At 36.5% G+C, this 21,526-nt stretch overlaps 3 protein-coding genes across 3 annotated transcripts in view; 2 read left to right on the top strand and 1 right to left on the bottom strand.

Moving 5' to 3' along the window:
- The first annotated feature begins 809 nt into the window (after positions 1–809).
- LOC116178673 overlaps positions 810–21,526 on the top strand; it is a 31,520-nt gene continuing 10,803 nt past the window's right edge. The window contains exon 1 of the mRNA XM_031498242.1: positions 810–830. The gene's annotated coding sequence lies outside the window, so the exon portion shown is untranslated. The remainder of the gene's footprint in view (positions 831–21,526) is intronic.
- LOC116178671 (leucine-rich repeat-containing protein 15-like) lies at positions 1,106–2,348 on the top strand. The gene has a single exon (XM_031498240.1). It carries the CDS (start codon positions 1,117–1,119, stop codon positions 2,275–2,277), a length of 1,161 nt encoding a protein of 386 aa, XP_031354100.1. The 5' UTR covers positions 1,106–1,116; the 3' UTR covers positions 2,278–2,348.
- Positions 18,426–19,718, bottom strand: LOC116178672 (leucine-rich repeats and immunoglobulin-like domains protein 1). The gene has a single exon (XM_031498241.1). It carries the CDS (start codon positions 19,665–19,667, stop codon positions 18,519–18,521), a length of 1,149 nt encoding a protein of 382 aa, XP_031354101.1. The 5' UTR covers positions 19,668–19,718; the 3' UTR covers positions 18,426–18,518.

Genomic DNA, 21,526 nt, shown 5'->3' with positions numbered 1-21,526 from the left:
AACTGGGAGGCACGGAAACTCTTAAAGAGCCTCAAAAACCCTTCAAGGCTTTAGAATCTGCCTGATAGATAAAGTAAAGCTCGTAAAGGATCTTTGAGAATCGGATATCGGTACTGTTAACGCTTAAAGGCTTCTTAAGGAGACCCATAAAGGGCCTGTTACAGACCCTAAGAGTCATTTAGAAGACTGGAGGTAGAACAGTGATTACCCTTTAAAAAAATTGGCTCATAAATAAGATTAACATTTATTGTACTGCATACCTGTTATGTTTTGGTGGAAATGGTGGAACCTTTAATTACGGGAGCGAGGGTTATTTGGTGACGGTTTGGATGTGTGTTATTTTAGGCAGTTGATACGTAATTAATCGTGATTATAATGAAGTTGTGTAGAAGAAGTTAGGTAATCGTATTGAGAGATTTTAGTTATAACGTAGTGAAGAGAGTTAGTAAAAGTTCGTGAGAAGTTTTCAAAGCGTGTTTTCCGTTAACGGAAAAAGTAGCAGTTTGATGTTGAGTACACCAAGAAGTTGTAGCATAGTGAAGCTAGCCAGCTGACGTGATAAGACTCTTCCAGACCCTCGTTTAGTTCCAGGCATGAGGGTAGGGATTGCACAGGGGAATACGTAGCCGGGTGGCGTATGGGGACCTGGACGTGAGAAGAACCTCTGTTGTCGTTATGTCTATGTTTGAGTGTTGCTGAGGGACAGGATTAGAGTAGCTGAATGCAAGGCAGAGGTGCTCCTTGTGTTTCTTGTAGTTACAGTGGTCCCGGCTGAGAGCAGTCATGGGAAGCGGGTACGGTTAGAGGCCTAAATGATTCTGACGATTTGGGTAAGTGATATTAATGGTATGATTATATAACTGTACCCTAAAAGATGTCACTAACGAAAAATATAATTTAAAAAAAGTTTTGTTACTTTCAAAAAATCTCTGGAATTTCTACTGGTAACTTTATACACACCGCGAGACAAATTTTCCTCAAACCGGTTAAATACACGTCTTCATTATGACGTAACTGCAATAATTTGGTTACTCATGTGGCACAATAAAGCAAGATTAGTATGACCTTGCGTTTGGCTTCTGAAATCAGTAACATTTAACCTTTTCCTCCGTCAACATGTTTGTTAGGTCAGGCTTATGCTTTGTATTTGTGATTATAGTCAAAGTATATTCGAAATGTGAAACAACCTTTACGAACCAATGTGAGAAGGTCAAAGACATCGAACGTTACGGGAAAAAAAGTTGGGATAGTTTGATAATATCGCCGGAAAAGTGCAAGAGGACGACTTCGCATACTCTCGACGAGGTAATCACGGAAAATGCGTTTAAGAAAACACCTAACATTGAAGAGCTGATGATCATGGAGAAGATCACCGGAATCGAAGCGGGGGCCTTCAATGGAATTAAAAGGTTGGAGCATCTCAAGTTTTATAAAAATCAGCTGACGGTGATACCACGCCTCGCCTTTGCCAACTTACACATTCACAAATTAGACTTGAGCCACAACGCAATTGAGAATATAGTTCATGACCTTTTTAGACAATCCACTGTGACTATCCTCAACTTATCGCACAATAAGTTAAATAACATCCAAATAAACATGGTGAACATTCCAAGCTTGAAACGCCTAATTATCTCCCACAATAACGTGCAGTCGATAGTCGATGGGGCTTTCCACGAAAACCTCGAACAGCTAAACTTGGCATTCAACGACATCTCGCAAATCGAGGAGGGTGTAATAAAACCATTGACCAATTTGAAGGAACTCAACTTGTCCCACAATCGATTGAACCGCATCCAAGTATCTTTCGGCATGCCCAGTCTGGAAACCCTCGACCTGTCCCATAACGTAATTGACCAAATCGCCGAAGGTAGCTTTGGTCAATTCTTCGAACTGAAACGTCTGATACTAAACCACAATTACCTAACTTCCCTCCCGCACAAAATCTTTCCAAACCCCAACCCGATCGTAACGATCTTCCTGCACTCTAACGCCCTAATGTACGTACCAGAAGAAACGACGGAAGCTCTGCAAGACATCCGAGAAGTCACCTTCTCCGGCAATCCGTGGTCATGCACATGCCTTAAGAGCTTCAACGAATTTCTTCAAGAACGCAACATCAGCGAACCCGATTGCGATCAAAAGTACTTCGGGAAGGGCAACAGCGCCGTTTGCATCATCACCACGAATACGTGCACGTTCGACGAGAGACTTACCCAGGAAGATTTCGACAACTTTAGAAATTCAAGGCAGCAAGACCCATGCGCAGAGATTTAATTCATCTCGGAAATTCTGTGTACCTATTTCGCGCTTTGTACATAATGCAATAAATTTTTCTTGTGTTTACCTCACTGAATTTGACGGCATCAGTTGGAAGAAACATTACTGATACAGTCAGTTAGGGGGTTTGTAATGTTCTTTTTCAGAAATCTCAAAAACAAAGCGAAGATTGCCTTTGGTTTTTTGTGCGGTCACTGACTATTTTTTGTGACTTTCCTTAGACATTCAGTTTCAATGATTCATGTGACTAATCAGGGCGGGGTTTCATCCAAGGCTACTCCAACCCAACCCAATATACATTTACAAATATCCATGCCCAAACCCGGATTTGAAGTAGAGGCTCAGTACCGCAGTCCAGATTCAAGTGAACTGCGCCACACGAATTTAAATGTGGCAACGTTGCAAACGGTGTCATTTATTTACATTTTTAGCTTTAATCAGTGATCAAAACCAAAATAATTTGTAAGGGATAAAGAAAAACCGTAAAGGTTCTTCCAATCTTATGGAATGGGACCAACAAGAGACTTTCAATGGTGACTAAAGTTTTCTTCTGCCGTTTTGTACTGATTTCTGCGTTTAATTCAACGTTTTGTACTACATAAAGCAGATACATAACTTTTCATCTGGACAACAAACTCAAACCAATTACAAACATTTCAGCTACAAATTCAAAGAATTTAAAATGGATTCTGAAATATCTGGAGACCTAGGGAGAGACTGTGTAACTTTTTATTACCGTAATATCGCACTAAGAGTTTTCAAATCCACAATCAACATGGCACTAAGATTTCCCAGAAACATATTTCTCTGTCTGTCTTGAAAAACTCTTTAGAAATATTCTTTGGGTTTCCGTAAACTCAAACATGTTTTTAGAAACGTTTCCTAGAAATACGTTTTTTTGAAAATTTCCCTTATACATTCTTCTTGTTCTAGCTTCTAGAAACCTCGCAATAAACAAATCTGTTTGGAAACCCTCTATGAAACCATTTTAGAATCCTGATAACGATGTCTCATGTCTCAGTCTATCGAGAAAAATTAAAATTTTTCAAAACTTATTTAGACCACTCTATAAACTTTGGTTTAGAACAATTTATTGGCAAGTTTTTCCGGGAATATAGCGCCAGAACTTTCCTATAAATATGATCAACTGCATTCAACTAAGCCATTTTGGCAAGCTTGCTAGGAAATTTTTCAGAAGCACAGTTGGCCTCCCAGGAGACCCTTGAAAACCATTTTACCAATCGTTTTATACATCTTTCAACTCTTAAATATCCTAGAACGTGTGTCAATCTTCCTTTACTAGACATCTTTCTGGAAATCGAAGATATTAAAGAAATGATCTTAGAAACTTGGTTAGAAAGATTTTTATAGAAAGCAATGAAAACCTAATTAGGCATCTTCTACACCTCTTCAGAGGTTTTATTAATTTGAATCCTATCGATTTCTAGGAACCTTATTCAGAGACATTTTATAAATCTCCTTAGAAATCTTGTTTGGTGCTTAAAAATTATTTTAGGTGATTTCATTCATTACATTGTATCCACTAATTACGGTTTTAGTATAAGACTTGACTGATTAGTGTCAGACGTTAGACATTAATACCGCAAATATCTTTGTGCCGCTATTCACGTTTCTCTGTGTTGATATCTGTTACAGATAAGGCAGCAAAGCGCTCTTCTGAGCTCAAAAGGCCATTACAACCAAAGCAAAGGTAATTTTTTTTATTGTTGACGACTCCTTGATATAAAGTTTGATTAGATACTGATTTTCGATACCTTCGAAGCCTTTTTTGATTGTAATAATTTTCCTAATTACGAATTGATTCTCTTTTTGCTAAAAATTGATTTAAATTTAAATGCTGTCCTATTTGTAATATTTTGAGAACCTTAACCTCGATTGTGACATCAATTCTTGTTTATGTTCTATCCCTGTCAATTATTTTAGTTCTTAAGCTTATCAAGACGAGAACAAGGATCCCTTAGCCTGTCTTGTTCCCCCTTTAGGTAAGTCTTTTCTCTTTTGAAATTTACCAAAGACTAAGTGGCGCCTATCCAGTTTACTATTACTATATTTCCTTTTTACTTCGTTTTAGCTAGCGTACAAGAACTCCGTTATTCACCCCACCTCTACTTTGCCTGAGCTTACCGTGTGCTTATCCCGTGATAATTTTGTTACGTTATTGCTCAATGTTAACATAACAATTTTAACATATTTATTTCAAACGTTACGGTTTTGTACGATCTTTAACGATTATGTCCGCTCGGTCGTTGGATGAGCTTCTTAATGCCAAAAGCAACAATTCTCAGTATTTTTGGAGGGTAGATTGTGAATCATCGAAATTACCCGATTGTCGAAATTTGTAGGTTGGAAAATATTTGGTTAAACGTTTCCATATCGTTGTCAATGTAAAGAAGCTATCCCAAAGGTTCTGCGGATTCAACGCCCTTATCTGCATGAATATTCGTTTTACGAGGTTAGTTCTATTTATTTTATTTATCTCAAATTAAATGGTTAAATCTCTTTCAGCACCAGTATCATAATTAATGAATAATTGTAGATTAAACAGAAGAAATATCTAAACCAAAATTTAATTATTACGTACTTAAAGAATTTAAGTTAAAAACAATTTTTGTGTAGTTGAATATTGTGAAATTGGATTGGATATGAAAGTCAGTGTTTGTTTTAAAGGTTTTTCAAAGTGCAGTAACCACAAAAATCATGGGTTCATTGTAATTACTTTAAGGTAAATTGTGAATGAAAATTGTTCATATGTTGTTGTGTAAACAACGCCATGTAGACATTATTTCGGACGCAACACCAGAAATAATGACGGGAGTTGGTTTGTTTTATTTGAATTTGTTTTTCCGTATTGGTTTTTTCTTTTAGACATTTTGAAAATGCGTAATTTTTATCTAAGATAAAGACCAAACATAAGATAAATTTAAATAAAATTTAAAAAATGGTCGTGTATCGGCGTTCAGGCATTGCAATATCGGCCGATATCGGCTAAAATCTTTTCATATTTTCTAAAATGCGCTAAAAGATTTTTTGAAATTTGAAGTTTCAATTGGAACACCAAGAGCTATTCTGCGATAACATTTTTGAATTCTGGTCATAGTTTCGGATAACTTGTCGGGAGTGGTAATAAACCTTCTAAAAAACGCATTAAGAAGGTTCTATTTAAATTCCAAGGGCCAAGAGAAGATTTGACATCATTTTTTGAAAATATTTGGGACTGTTTCTAAATTTCCGAGTCCGAGTTCCGGATATTACGTCAAGATTCGAAATATCTAATAACGTTTGTAACTTTGATGTCTAATTAGAGTTTCCTATAGTTCTTTAATTTTTTCCAGCCGCACATGAGTAGAGGAGGTATTAGGCACATCGTGCGATATCTGTGTTCTCCACAGCAATTGTTTTCAATGGATCGCTGGACCAGATGACCGCGAACCGACCGAAACGACATCCAACTACCCATGTCGTGGGTCAGATTTGATTGGGTTGGTATCCCATTTTATGCTTCCAGGACGGTGTGAAGTAGGTGGTGAGGGTTCGCTCTCTTCTTTTCGTTGAATGCGCTCTTAATTTTCAGTCTACTTAAGGACGAGCGATAAATGACAGTACTAGAGACCACAAGTCCACGGAAGGCGGGACTGGTATTAGGGGATGTAGTGTCTTGCATTTTACAGAACCAAAATTTAAAAGCTCATTTTTGGCCACACTAACAGTAAGTTGCAGTAACCACGCCCCATCGTCCTGTATCTACGCATACAGAGAGGACACTAATTAAATAAATAGTTATCAGACCACAAGAACGTTCACATCATGATTATTAAGGCTACTTGCAAATATTAATTCAATTAATTAATTTTATTTGAACAGAATTTACATTGTAGTGAAGTATTCCGGTAGTGAGTTCACACTGAATATAACTAACAAGTGCTTCTAATTGAATATATTTACTCAATCGAGGTCAACAATATTGTATCTTTTCTAACTGGAATCGATGGATTTCATCATGAAATTGCACTCCTTACTCTACAATCAGACGTTTTTAACTGTCCCTCCGAGCACTTTCTTTACAAGTTAAATATCCATTCCTTAAAAACAACATAAAACAATTATTAGGCATGCTATAAAGGTACATTTTTCGCAGATCGACTCGGAATTTTTTCTTATAGAATGTGGCCTGTAGAATCCATAATTTCAAACAGTTCCAAGATTGGGCTACTAGTTCAAAAGTTACAGCCCTTTGAATTTTCTTTCGAAATTGGTTTCTAGTCCATAACTTTTGATTGAGAAGTCTGATCGAAAAAGTACGAATTGTTTTGGATTCTACGCACCAAAATTAATAAGAAAAAGTGTTTTCCCGAGAAATTTTGGTGTAGTCGATTTTTGGTAAAAAAGGAAGGTTATACACTGCCTTTTTTTGAGCCCGAAAAAAAAATTGTCTCAGATCGACCCGGAAAAAAATTTTCTTATAGAATGTGGCCTGTAGAATCCATAATTTCAAACAGTTCCAAGATTGGGCTACTAGTTCAAAAGTTACAGCCCTTTGAATTTTCTTTCGAAATTGGTTTCTAGTCTATAACTTTTGATTGAGAAGTCTGATCGAAAAAGTACGAATTGTTTTGGATTCTACGCACCAAAATTAATAAAAAAAAGTGTTTTCCCGAGAAATTTTGGTGCAGTCGATTTTTGGTAAAAAAGGAAGGTTATACACTGCCTTTTTTTGAGGCCCGAAAAAAAAATTGTTTCAGATCGACCCGGAAAAAAATTTTCTTATAGAATGTGGCCTGTAGAATCCATAATTTCAAACAGTTCCAAGATTGGGCTACTAGTTCAAAAATTACAGCCCTTTGAATTTTCTTTCGAAATTGGTTTCTAGTCCATAACTTTTGATTGAGAAGTCCGATCGAAAAAGTACGAATTGTTTTGGATTCAACGCACCAAAATTAATAAGAAAAAGTGTTTTCCCGAGAAATTTTGGTGCAGTCGATTTTTGGTAAAAAAGGAAGGTTATATACTGCCTTTTTTTGAGCCTCGAAAAAAAAATTGTCTCAGATCGAACCGGAAAAAAATTTTCTTATAGATTGTGGCCTGTAGAATCCATAATTTCAAACAGTTCCCAGATTGGGCTACTAGTTCAAAAGTTACAGCCCTTTGAATTTTTTTTCGAAATTGGTTTCTAGTCTATAACTTTTGATTGAGAAGTCTAATCGAAAAAGTACGAATTGTTTTGGATTCTACGCACCAAAATTAATAAGAAAAGTGTTTTCCCGAGAAATTTTGGTGCAGTCGATTTTTGGTAAAAAAGGAAGGTTATACACTGCCTTTTTTTGAGGCCGAAAAAAAAATTGTCTCAGATCGACCCGGAAAAAAATTTTCTTATAGAATGTGGCCTGTAGAATCCATAATTTCAAACAGTTCCAAGATTGGGCTACTAGTTCAAAAGTTACAGCCCTTTGAATTTTCTTTCGAAATTGGTTTCTAGTCTATAACTTTTGATTGAGAAGTCTGATCGAAAAAGTACGAATTGTTTTGGATTCTACGCACCAAAATTAATAAGAAAAAGTGTTTTCCCGAGAAATTTTGGTGCAGTCGATTTTTGGTAAAAAAGGAAGGTTATACACTGCCTTTTTTTGAGCCCCGAAAAAAAAATTGTCTCTGATCGACCCGGAAAAAATTTTCTTATAGAATGTGGGCTGTAGAATCCATAATTTCAAACAGTTCCAAGATTGGGCTACTAGTTCAAAAGTTACAGCCCTTTGAATTTTTTTTCGAAATTGGTTTCTAGTCTATATGTAGTGTATTTCTCTTTTTAGGTACTAAGCAGTCATGATGAATTATGGTGGGTATTAAAATTTGGTATAATCCAGTGTCACATTTATTATTTATTATCTATTATTTATTATTTATTATTTATTATTTATTATTTATTATTTATTATTTATTATTTATTATTTATTATTTATTATTTATTATTTATTATTTATTATGTATTATTTATTATTTATTNACTCACAAGGCGATTTCAATTACTTCTAATCTGTTGCTCCGTATAAAACGCTGTGTAAATTTTACGTTTGTGGTAGACAAAAACTGGGTGATGAATACCTAACCCCTGCCATATTCTTAGTTTATGGTCCGGATACTGATGGCAATTAACACAGGAATGCTCCAAACATTCTAGGGCATTGTGGGCATCTTTCGCTACAAACTTGATTATAAAGTCAAATCATTGGGATGGTTGCAGTTATAAGATAGCCCCGTTTCACTAACCCCTACTTTGAATTGAACCATGAATGATAGCATTAGGTGATCCATTACTTTTCCCTGGCGAAATGCACGCCAGTCCGCTCCTCGTTTTCCTCTGAAAGGAAACACAATAAACACACCTAATTGTGACCTCGTGGATAACTGATGAGGGCGGCTTTCAATTTAATAATGCCTTAAATCCGTATACACGGGAGACGAGGTGAGCGTCGTAGAACCCGAAAGATTCACGAGTTCGAAATGGACGAGGCGAAGTTTCCTAAGTAAATAAAAAACATTTAAATCCACAGTAATGCCGCCGTGCCGGGTTTTATTGGAAACGTAGCGAAATTTATAAGGTGGCTCCGGAAAGCGAGTGGTTTACATTTTTCATTCTGCGAGCGGGTATCTAAACTTCTGAATTTACACGGAGATGCGTTTAACCGCCAAGACAATTTCGGTTCTAGGTCTGAAATTGCTTTCAACGACTAAGAGATGGTACAGGGCTGACCTTCAGTCGAGAAGCACCTGAAATTCAATTTTGTTTAATTAACAGGGATTTGTCGGTAGTAGGGTAGTTAGATACCTCAAAACTTCCAAAGTTGCGATAAGTGGTTGCGAATTAGTTACACGCAGCAGGTGTGCAACCGTAGCTACGGAATCCAACAAGTGGAGAGTTACACCAATCCCCTTATGGAATCCCTTTGGCTGTCAGGCTACACGTCCTACATCGTCCGTATTTTAGCTGATTATGGAAAAGTGGAAGTGCGTTTGGTTTTAATGAAGCATTTCGCGATACTAGTAGATTTAGGATCACTTCGGCAAACAAGGACAGTGGAGGATTATTCATCATAGGGCATAATAGGCTCAACCGATTTGGATCAAATAACGCGTGATTTAATAGTAAACTATTTCTAAGTGCGCGCCTTTTCAATGAAATTTTACGAACACGGATCTTTATTAATTAAATTCAAAAAAAGGTATGTACACAGCTGATGTGGTTGCGTTTAAGTATGCGAAAGGATTTGCACTTACCAATAAAGGAAATTTAAAACGATACTAACATGAACCATGATCATTGGTATAAAATTGGCTCCACAAACTAATATAAATTATGAGGGAACAGCCGGAGCGGAGCCGGGGGAAAGTCGTACACTAAAAGGTTACCCGTTCCGAAATTTAGAGGGTCGAATTCCCAATAAAAGACTCGATTAGTTCCAGGTTTAGTTTTACGTTGCAAACACAAATACTGGTCGTGACGGTTGTCCAAAAATCGAATCTGAAAGTTTTATAACTTTAAAAAAAAATCCCAAATTTTACTAGGAAACCTCCCGATACCATCGACTTTATCGTGATTAAGACGCGAATTAACTTTCAAACTACACATCGAATACTCTGGCCGAATGATCCCAAAATATCCACCAAAACTAGTTCCCACTATATTTTCACTAAGTATACTGCCCCTTTTTCATATCACGTGTACCTAACTAAGTCCGCCATGTTTTTTTAATTGGGCCACTTGGAATCGTTATATCCATGAAAGCACCGAAGGAAGAGGTAGGGCCAACTGTCGAAATCTCCTACTAATCAATAGAGTAACCTAATGCTGAGCAAGCGAATGTATCGCATTAATTATTATAATAATTACTTTGGAATGTTGGGAAATTGATCAAAGCTCCCGAGTCTTTCAAATCGAGATGTTTTAAGTCAATGTTGGGATTACAGAATGTGTACCAGGACAGATTATAAAATTTGAAGTGTCCATTCTGGTTTGTTTTTAGCTAGCTGGACAAGTGTTTTGTGTGGGTGGTGTACTGACCTACATGCACAAAATCTTCAAGATAAATTGTATCAACGCCCTGTATATTAATCTTAAATGAAAGTGACCCACGCTAGTGGAAAGTTACACTTTAGTTATGTATCAAAAACTAAAATATGCCCTAAATAACACTTTGTATCTTCAGCCTTCCCCTAAAAAATGATAAATCTAACCTGGAATAAACCTGGATAAAAATAATTTTAGCTAAAGGACTTTTCCCAGGAAAAATTCTCACAGCTCGTAATTCCTATAAACGTAATTGCAATTCATTAGAATATTTCCTCAATTTATGAATTGATTTAGATTAGATTTTTTTAGGAATTGTTATTTTATTTGAACTGTAACCTATAGTTTCCTCATAAATAAAGCAGACGATACATTGTCCGCATTGGCCAGTATTTACTGATTTAAAAATGTAATTCAGGTAACGTATCGATTTTGATCATCAAATTGGTGGGTTTCCAAACTTTCTTGTCATCTGAAAATTTGGCAAAACGTCTTTCACGAATGGGTCATGAAAATATGTAAAAAGGAACCAAATCACGCGACCAGTTTCCCCCTCCCTTCGCCACTCCCGTTTTCGTGTTTTTCCGTGGGGGATGCCGCAAGCACTTTTTCGGACTTGGAAAAAAACTTATTGGATCGACGGGGTTGGTACTTTCGGAATCCGTGCTACTTCGGACATTTTTCGGTCCGTCTCGACCCCCCCCCCATCGGAGGTAGGGGGAAGGTCCAAAGTGCGCTGGCAATGTCGTTTTTAGGTAAAGTCGCTACTTTAAGCATTCGTAACGGACGAAGAAGTGAAGATACGAAAAAACGTTACGTTACGCGCGATTAGCCTACTCAACGGCGTGAACGAATGGAATGGTAGGGAGTGGGCGCGACGGGAAGCGGAGCGCGTGGGAGTTTTTGAAGAACAAGTGCGCTTGTTAGGAGTAAAACGGATTTTCCCCCGAGAAAAATAGGAAAGGCCGTTACGGGAAGGCGGCGGAAGCGGCGAAACTTGCCCCCCCCCTCCCCCCGCGATTAGAGGCAAAGTCGAGAAGTCGTATTGGGGGAACGGAAAGCGTATCGCGTTGCGGTCTTTTTGCGTTGGGTTCGCGGGCGCTTCCGATGTGCCGGGTCCGGATTCGATCTCGGAGGGTCGGGGGATGTGAAGGGGAGGAGGGCGATGAGGCGCGAGTAGGTAAATCTTACTTTTCGTTGAAATTAATTAACCTACCACAAATGACCAGATGTGCTTACACTTTAACACGCAATTTCACGTTTTACAGTAAAATAAATAGATCTAAATAAACAATACGCATTTGCAAAAATTTTAAAAACAAAATAACGCTACAGAAATGAAATGACCTAATTCCGTGCTTATTCGTAAATAATCTGAAATATTTGTCATATACAGGGTGTCCCATAATTATTTTCGGTAGAGGTCTCACAATAAACTGGCCTAACAAATTTTCCAAGTTTATACAAAATAAGGGCATATGATATTTTTTCAATAAAATTGGAGAAATTGCATGTCTTTGTTTCTGAAAATCCATTCTAAGTCCACTCATTACGGGGCTTCTCTTGTTATCAATCTCTTTGGAGGTCATTCAGTTTTTCACTAACTTTGTAAGGGTTGTTTGAAATTCTTCAATCATTCGTTATAGGAGAATCCAGCTATAGCGGGAATATCTCAATTTTTTCACCATTGAGCTTTGTAGAACCTGCAACTCGCGAAATATTGAAACATTCCTCAAGTATTCCAAAATTTTATCGCAAACATCCACAAATTTTTAACCTTAGCTTTTTGAAAGCTATTCTCAATTTCTTAGTTGTTCTACAATAAAATCTCTAAGACTTTGAGTGGGCTTCCTACTGTATTAAAAAGAGGTACTCAACTTTGTTTTTTGAAACTTTTTTAAATTATAAGTAATCTTTACCCTATAGAAAATGGCAGGTTTTAATTGCCAATTAACTAAAATTTGGAGGAATAGGTACTTTGATACTGTTGAAAATATTGTTTCTCTATTATTCCTATAGTATTCTGCAACTATGATCAACGTTTCATAAATGTATATCAATTCTTTGGGATTATCTATCCCACGACTGGTTTTAAAGTTTCTACGTCTAATCTTGTATTAAAATGAGTATCGGAAATTTTTTCAAAATTTTTACACATTGGTTAATATAGGAAGTTTCCGAACAGTTTCCTGACGCTTTAAAAACGTACATAAAAATGCCGATATCTCTAAAAACGTCTCTAGTTTTTAGGACTGATCACGCCAATTTTCTTAGTTTATTAAAAATTCTGTTCAATATTTGTCAGTTGCTACGGAAAGAATTCTTTCGCTACGCTTTCTTTAAAAATTCCCCAAGCTCCTGTGGGTGTTGCTCGTCGTTCACTTTTAAAGAATTTGGATACTTCATTCAAAAGTTTCGATACAACAGAAAATATGAGAGGTTTGCTAAGTATCCCAAAATTGATGTCCTGAGGTTTTAGAAAATTTATGAATTGTCCTAAGGAATCTGTATCTTTTTTTGGAGGGATTCTGCTTATACGTTGCAAATTTAAAAGATTGGCAATAGTGTTAAAGATTCTTTAGTTGAGTGCCCCAAGTATTTAAAACAGAATCAAGCAACTATTCCAAGAGGAAATTTTGAGAACTTTTAAATAAAGTTAATTTAAAGTAAAGTAAATTTTTCGGACGAAAGAATTTTGATAATAATTTGTATATTACTAAAATAGTTAAAATGGTTTAAAAAAGCTAAAGGAACCTTTAGCAATATCAAAATTTTGCGGATTCTTTAGCAAACATTTTAAATGAACTTGTGTTTTCTGTAGAATAAGGGTTCAAGCTTTTTAAATTTACAAAGCAATTTTCAAAGAAGGAATGTCATAGCGCCCGTATAAAAAGTACTAGAACAGTTTCTAGTGAATTTCAAAAATAATCTTTTGATATTTTAGGCAAATTTAAAAACTACTTTAGTAAGGATTATGTTACGGTATTTTCTAGTCTACCAAGACTTTTTTTAATAGAATTTTCAAATTAAATTGAGGGATTAGAAAAATTTCAGATATTCAGACGAAATAGTATGAACATTCCTTAATTATAAACCCCAAAGCTGAAGATAGGCTAAAGTTTGTGAAAGTTTGAGAATCATTTTCAACGGTGGAAATCTCGAGTTGAAATGCTAGTTGAATTTCCATTGTTTCCAATACAGGAAACTAAACTTTCACTCCCAGTCCCCTTCTCTCCTTTCCTTTAAACCCGTTTAAACCATAGTTTGGGCTTGTCCCAGCAATTTTTCGGAAAATTTCGCAAACAAATCTACACTGAAATACAATGACGGCAATATAGACCAGTATACGACAGAATTTAGTGCATAGAAAGTAGGGAAAACGAAAATCGATGTGAAGCTCTCAAGTGCTTAACTGTGTAACTGAGATAAATCATTTTCGTTCCCCTTCAATTGCCACATTTTCTTTGCGCGCGCGAAACGAAACCGTAATTGATGAAAATAACGCCATTTATACCGCTTAAGGAACGGAAAAAGAGAAAAGCTTTGCTATGTCGAATGTTAGGGCGCACTTGGCCACGACGCTAAGATCGGAAACGAAATAAAAAAACTAGGTGCATTATGCGAAGTGTCGCGAATGAAGGGAAAAAGTAGAGGTAAAAAATAATCAAGGTTCTGCGCCTTCTTTTCGGTGTAGTTTGTTTATTTCCCGCAGTTTTCGCAATGATTTATTAATATGCAACATCGACGTGTATTTCTCTACTACTACCAATGCGACGGTTTATTTCTTCATCTAATTACTTAACTGTATGTTATGCCGCCTATAGGTCGGAAACCTTAGAGTATTTGTCCATAAGTTGGTAATTTTATCGACTTTCCACCAGAAGCAACTCACGTATAATATACATTGATATTTATTAAGAAGTAGACATAGGGATTTACGTGTATTGTTTTTCCATATGTCTACTTTTAAATGACAAAATCCCTTCTGAAGGGTGCTGCATTTTATGCAACCAAAATAACTTCTTAAATAATAAACATCTGGCCGTTAATAAATAGCACTGTATAGGGTGATGTTGTTGCCGATTAGGGGGGGGGGCGTGAAATCTAATCGGGGGCAAATAATGGTAAGTCAGCTGCAACATTTAATGTAGACTGACAACATTTTTACTTTCAATTTTTAACCATTATGATTTATTTCTCGTTTGTGACGATTTCAGACGATAGTGACCACATTTCCTACATTTTTTGGTTATTTTACGTGCACGACTGGCTCTGAAATACGCTTTTAGATGCGTTTAAAACCTGGCGGCGTCGGAAAGTCGTGGAATATGGCAGTTTTTATTATTTTTCGGTTTTTGTTATCGACGCTGCTATGTAGCGTGGGTTTCGCAAGATCAGCGACAAATTACACCACGTTGAGTCGGCTTATGACTCTCAAGCGATCTGATTGGGCGGAACAAATTCATTTTATTGGTGGAAAAGGTTTGCGTTCTGGAAAAAAGAGAAGTAGTGGAAAGTCAGTTGTTCGGGGAGACTCGTGAGAGAATTGGCGTCAGAAGAATGTTGAACCGTTGTACCGAGAACGAAGCTAAGTCAACCGCCTGTAATTTATCCGTAGGGAGAGTTTATTTAGTTATTCTAACTCGCGTCGAACCATTACCGAAGTTAACGCGACCACCTGTAATTTATCGCAGAAAACACTCTGCGATATACATTATACATATACATTATACATGTATAATCGAAACTTCGTGTTATTTGTGTAAAGAAATTCCCACATGAAAAAATAAACGCGTAAAATTGCGAATTAAAGTTTTAAATGGCCCTCATTTACAAAGGATGATTTACTATTTAGAAACAATAATTACGCTAAATACAAACAATGGTGGAAGTGTAACAATGAAACCGTGTAACTTTAAATAAAGTAAGTATAGTAATTTAAACACGCGGAAATAAAACTTCTATCATCGTCATATTTTGCGGTGCCGGAGAATGAATAATAAACTTTCATGACGTAATTCTCCGCACGCCTATAACAGTCGATTGTATGTTATTAGCTTTACAGGACATTGACGCTTGCCGTCGGATTACGTAATTTTTTTTCGTGACCGTGTTTCAACTTCAAATCAAAGGAGCCATTCATTTTACGAGGTCAGGATGTTGTATAGACTGTCATTTTCTATGATTGAGCTATTGGAGCAAGCAGTAGGTACGTCGAGTTTGACCGACCAAGGAATATGACGCTGTGAATTCCATTTACTGCAAAGGTTATTTAGCTTTGAATAATTTCTACAGTCCGCAGATGAATACAAAGGTCTGTAATCAGTCGATCTTGTCTTAATCTGTGCAATTTTTACTGGATTCACATTCTCTGCACATTCAAAAAGGTTTGCAATGTGCATAAAATGTAAGAACTCTGTGAATTTGGTACAGCAAAGGCTATGTAGCCTTCAACAATTTTCTACAGTCTTTAGATTATGTGAAACACGAAGGTAATCAATCGACCCTGTCTTAAACTGTGTACCTGTGTAACTGTGTCCACAAAATTCGCACTTTGCACAATAAAAAATTGTGTACCTTGCATAAAATGTGACTTCCAAAAGGCCTTCAAACATTTGTTATTATGTAGAATACGAAGGTCTTATATGTATTTAGTGGATCCTGTCTTAAACCGTTTCTTTTCACGTCATTTGCAGAGTCTGCATACTCAGAAAATTGTGCAGCTTCTATAAAATGTAACTTCTGCGAATTTCAACTAATATTGCACAGGCTATTTAGGTTACAAAACCGTCTCCACTTTGCAGGTTATGTAAATTACAAAGGTGGTGAAAAGTTTCAATAAGCCGTCAGTTACAAACAGGGGATGCATTCAGTTTCAAACTTCTTAAAAATCAGTGAATGGTCCCTTACTCCCAAAAAATTCGACTTTTGAGCAATTTGAAGCAAAAACTCGGTTCAAAATGCTCAGTCAAATTTGACAAAGGGAAGTTTGACCTAGTCTTTCGATGTCAGTGTTTAATTTTTCACGTGATAGACCCTCAGTTGCAAACAGGGAAAGCATTTTATTTCAAACTCATTTAAAAATCAGTGAATAGCCATTTACCTACAAAAATTCGACTTTTGAGCAATTTGAAGCAGAAAATCGGCCCAAAATTGGCCAGTTGAATTTGTAAAATGGAAATTTGACTTAGTCTTTCGATATCAGTGTTTAATTTTTCACGCGATAAGCCCTATTTTGTAAACAGGGGATGCATTATGTATGAAACTCCTTAACAAAATCAGTGAATGGCATTCGACCCCCCAAAAATTCCACTTTTGAGCAATTTGAAGCAGAAACTCAGTCTAAACCGCAAGTCGAGTTTGTTGAAAGGAAGTTTTACCTTGTCATTGCGTACCATTGTCAAATTTTGAACGCGATTAATCCTCGGTTGCGAACAGGGGATGAACTCTGGTTCAAGCTCCTATAAAAACCAGTGATTGGCGTCTTAGCTCCAAGAAATGGACTTTTGAGCAACTGTTCAAACAGTTCAGTCAAATTTGTCAAAGAGGACGTTTGATACATTCAATGTCAAATTTTTCCCGTGAGTAACATTCAGATGCAAACGGGGGATGCATTATGTTTTAAACTCCCTTAAAAATCAGTGAATAATAATAGGACTTTATTGGACACAAAATATATGGCGTTTACCCAAAAACAATCGACTTTTGACCAATTTGAAGCAGAAAATCAGCACAAACAGCTCAGTCGAATTTGGCAAAGGGAAGTTTGGCCAAATCTTCCCATGTCATTGTAAAATTTTTCATACGATTAACCCTCAGTTGCAAACATAGGATGCAGTCTTCTTTAAAAAACAGAGAAAATGGCGTTTTACTTCCAAAAAATTCGACTTTTGAGCAATTTGATGTAGAAAATCACCCCGAACAGTTCGGTCGAATTTATCAAAGGAATGTTTGACCTAGTCCTTCCATGCCAGTGTCAAATTTTTCACGCGATAAACCCCCAGTTACAAACAGGGGATGCGTTACGTTTAAACCGCTTTAAAAATCAGTCAATCGAGTTTCACCCCCCGAAAAATTCGACTTTTGAGCAATTTGAAGCAGAAAATGATTCCAGTTTTCTGAATAAAGAAGGCCTGTTTTTGAGCATGAAGATTCCTTAGATAGTAAATGAGTACCGTTTCAATTTGTTATTAGCGCAACCCACTTTTTTGTTCGTCTATCTATATGAAACTATTTATTCCAAATATGCAAATATCAAAAATTAAGTTGTTGCCTAAACTCGGACAAAATCGGTATTTAAGCATTAATTTCGTTGGCAAAAAGACTAAACTCTATTCTTTGATGCCCAAGAACATATTTTTAGCTAACTTCGTTATTTATGCAACAATCTTCTTGGGGAAAAGGCCAAAGGCCAAGGATCCATGTGTATTTTTGGTGACCAACATATTTTTGGTCAATTATTATTTCTGTACCGATTGTCTTGGCGAAAAGCACCGCGTTGACTTTGGGTCCGGCTTATGAGTTTCAGATGTGCACCTATTTAAAACTAACTTTGGCATCCATCACTTTGTTACTCAAAATATGTCTATATCCTTATTTATGCACCAATTTTCTTGGTAAACAGAGTAAACTCGATTGCTCGGTGCCCAAGACGTGATCCATATTGTGTATTTTTGGTAACCGAAATATTTGTACCCGAAAGATGTCAAAATGTGTTATTAATCACCGATTTTGTTGAAAAAAAGACCAAACTATACTGCTCGATGCTCAAGGAACTGATCTCTATGAATTTTTGGTGGGCAAAATATGTTTAACCAAAAGATGTCAAAGTTGTTATTTATGCACGCTGGAAATACCCACGTGGTAGTGGTTTTGGATTAAATGTTTCAAAGATGGCGGTGGTTCTGGAAGGATTGGTAGTCACAAAAGCTCTACCTACCATAAATGAACATCAAATTCCTAGAAAACAGCAATAGCTATTTTTCAATGTTGTGTTATAAATAGTAACACTACCCACTGCTTAATTATTCGATGGCTTCTTAAACAGGGTTAAATTTTTTAAAAATTAAAAAAAATCCTAGTTTATTTCATATACAAAAATATCAAATACACATCCATTTCTAATTATCCGATGTGTCGACGATGAGGTGAATATCAGTCATCCGCAGAATTCTTTCTTTGGAGAGACGCGAAAGCTTTGGAAATGCTCCTGGGTAAGTTTATCGTTGTACATGCATGTGTCGGTGGTGATGACGCAAACGGCGGTATTACCCTCGGCGTAGAACTTTTGCTCACATTCTGGTTGCGTGATGTTATATTCTTGAAGGAAGTCGTAGAAGCGTTTAAGGCAGGAACACGCCCACGGATTGCCGTAGGTGGTGATTTCGCGTACTTTCCGTAAAGCTTTGGTCGTCTCTTCGGTTATATACATAAAGGCGTTCGAGTGCAAGTTAAGTGTGACGATCGAGTTGGGGTCCGGAAAGATTGTGGGCGAGATGGAGGTTAAGTAGTTGTGGTTCAGTAATAGGTGTTTCAGTTTGAGGAACTGCCCGAAGCTGCCCTCGGCGATTTGGTCGATTTCGTTGTGCGACAGGTCGAGGGTTTCTAATTTCGGCATACCGTAAGCTATTTTAACGCCTTTCAGTCTATTGTTCGACAAATTGAGTTCCTTCAAATTCTTCAACGGTGCAATCACCCCCTCCTCTATTTGCGTGATACCGTTGGACCCCAAGTTTAGGTGTTCCAGATTTTCGTGGAAACATTCATCGGCTAACGACTGCAGGTTGTTGTTCGAGAGTGTTAGGTATCGCAAGCTAGGCAAATTTAGTATATTTAAGGTGATTGTACTTAACTTATTGTGCGATAAGTTGAGGACGGTAACAGTTGATCGCCTGAAGAGTTCAGGCACGATATTCTGGATTGAGTTATGACTCAAATCCAATTTGTAAATGTGTAAGTCGGCGAAAGCGAGGCGAGGTAGGACCGTCAGTTGATTTTTATAAAACTTCAGAAGATCAAATCTTTTAATCCCATTAAAGGCCCCCACCTCAATTGCGTTGATTTTCTCGACGATTATCAGCTCTTGAATGTTAGGTGTTTTGTTAAAAGCATCCCGTGTGAGTACCTCGTCGAGAGTATGCGAGGTCGTTTTGTTGCACTTGTTCTGCGAGATTATTAAACTTTCCCAACTTTTCAATCCGTGAATTTCAACGTCTTTCACTTTTTCACATTCGTACGTGAAGGTTTTTTCACATTTTGTGTGCACTTTCGCCATGAATACACATAATAACATTAGTCTTAAGTACATCTTTACCGAGACAAAGGTTAACTGTTACTGATATCGGCGAAAGCAAGTTTATTTAATCTCTGTTGATTATGCAGTCGGCGTAAACAAATGATTGGTATTACATCATGGTTTAAACTATACGGATTTCCCAGGAGTGCGCAATCGTCATGGGACGATAGACCTTTATTTAACAGGTTTAAGGTTTAACCCACCTCGACTACCCTTTCATATTTGAACGCTTGCACTGGTGACGCATGGCAGTATGGGAAGACCTGATTTGATTGCCAGAATTGGGACTGCACCTGGAGAATTGCCAATATACTTAATCGCTTTAATTCCAAAGAGCAAAATGATTGTGCGGGCAGGTGGGGGATTTTCGAAAATTTAAATTTTAATTTCGCAAATTAATAGGTGGGGTCAATGTTTTGATCGTCAACAACAACAAATCTCCAACCGCAATGGTTTCTACACTCTTATCTTTACGTAAATAATTGAAAATTATGTGGACAAGACTGAAGCTTAATCTCTTTATTGACATGACATGTAGCACAGGCAAATTGTCCAAAATAGGCAAGAAAATTGCGAAGTGGTTGAAACTTGGTATAGACATTTGCAAATTTGTATATTTCAAGGAACCAAGGAGTCGCTAACCACAAGAGGTGTACTGTACCGGAGTGGTCATGCTCAAAAAACGTAGAGTGAACTGGATTTTCACGTTTTTAACAGGAAGTGGCAGTAAAATTCTATTAAAAAATACGTTGGAGCATAAATTTATATTGAAATATTTTTTTCCTAATTGTACATGTGTTATTAATCGTGCAGCACTGAATGTCTGAATCTTCGGGATCTTCAAGATTTTCGCAAATTTGCTCCATGTATGCATTGAGGCATTGTACTCCCTCACAATTTCAGTAATTTGCGAGAATCTTAATCTTGCTTTTCTGCACCCACACCTGGAGGAACAATCAGCTGTACAGGGCGAGTCAACGATTGCGCGGAGTAACTTAATGCCTTGAAGATAAGATTTTTCGATAGAATGCTTTTGTATTATGATATGGTTGAATATTCTTCACATTTTAAAAATATTTGGAATTATACAGGATGCGTTCACAAAGTAGGGCGCCAAAATGGTACATTTTTTTAAATAGAACCCCCTGATTTTGAATGCATTTTTGAGTTCTACGTGTAATTGTACGTCTTTCTTATTATATGGTTGATATCCGAAAAACTAGTATTTTTAAAGATAATTCGATTTGTAAGAAAAATTGGGCATTTGCAAGTGTCAGTATATTGTCAAAATTATTCCTTAGTGACCAGGTTTTATATCTTTTATCCTGAGTTAAGTAAAAGTCAAATACATCTACTATAAAACATTAAAAAATAGCTTACAGGGTGTTTTTTTTTCTAGATCTAAAGTTACAAAACTTCATATTAAAAAATCTCACATTTTTTTAAATGGAACACTGTATATTTTTGTGTTTTTTTTACCTCTTCCTTCTTCTTCAACTTTTGCTAATAATGTCCTATACCTATCTCTGATATTTTTCAAAATATCTTGGTTTTCCTGGTTTTTATATTCTAATCTTAAATAAGTTATATGTAATTACATAATAACGAGGTGGCCATGCAAAAAAAAGGCAATTTTTATCTGCCTCGTCCAAGGCTAAAATCATATTTATTAATTCATTTTTCTAATAATTCATTTAAGTCTAAAAACTGGAGAACAAATTTGATAGTAAAAACATAAACAAATATCTTGGTTTTCCTAGTTTTTATATTTTAATCTGAAATAAGTTCTAATTTACATAATAACGAGATGAATATGAAAAAAATAAAACTAATATCACTGACTCAATGACATTAGGAGTTAAATTAAATTT

Source organism: Photinus pyralis, unplaced genomic scaffold (genome assembly GCF_008802855.1).
Source record: "Photinus pyralis isolate 1611_PpyrPB1 unplaced genomic scaffold, Ppyr1.3 Ppyr1.4_LG8, whole genome shotgun sequence".
NCBI lineage: Eukaryota > Metazoa > Arthropoda > Insecta > Coleoptera > Lampyridae > Photinus > Photinus pyralis.
The sequence above is the reverse complement of the archived record's forward strand: the minus strand, read 5'-3'. Positions and strand labels throughout refer to the sequence as shown.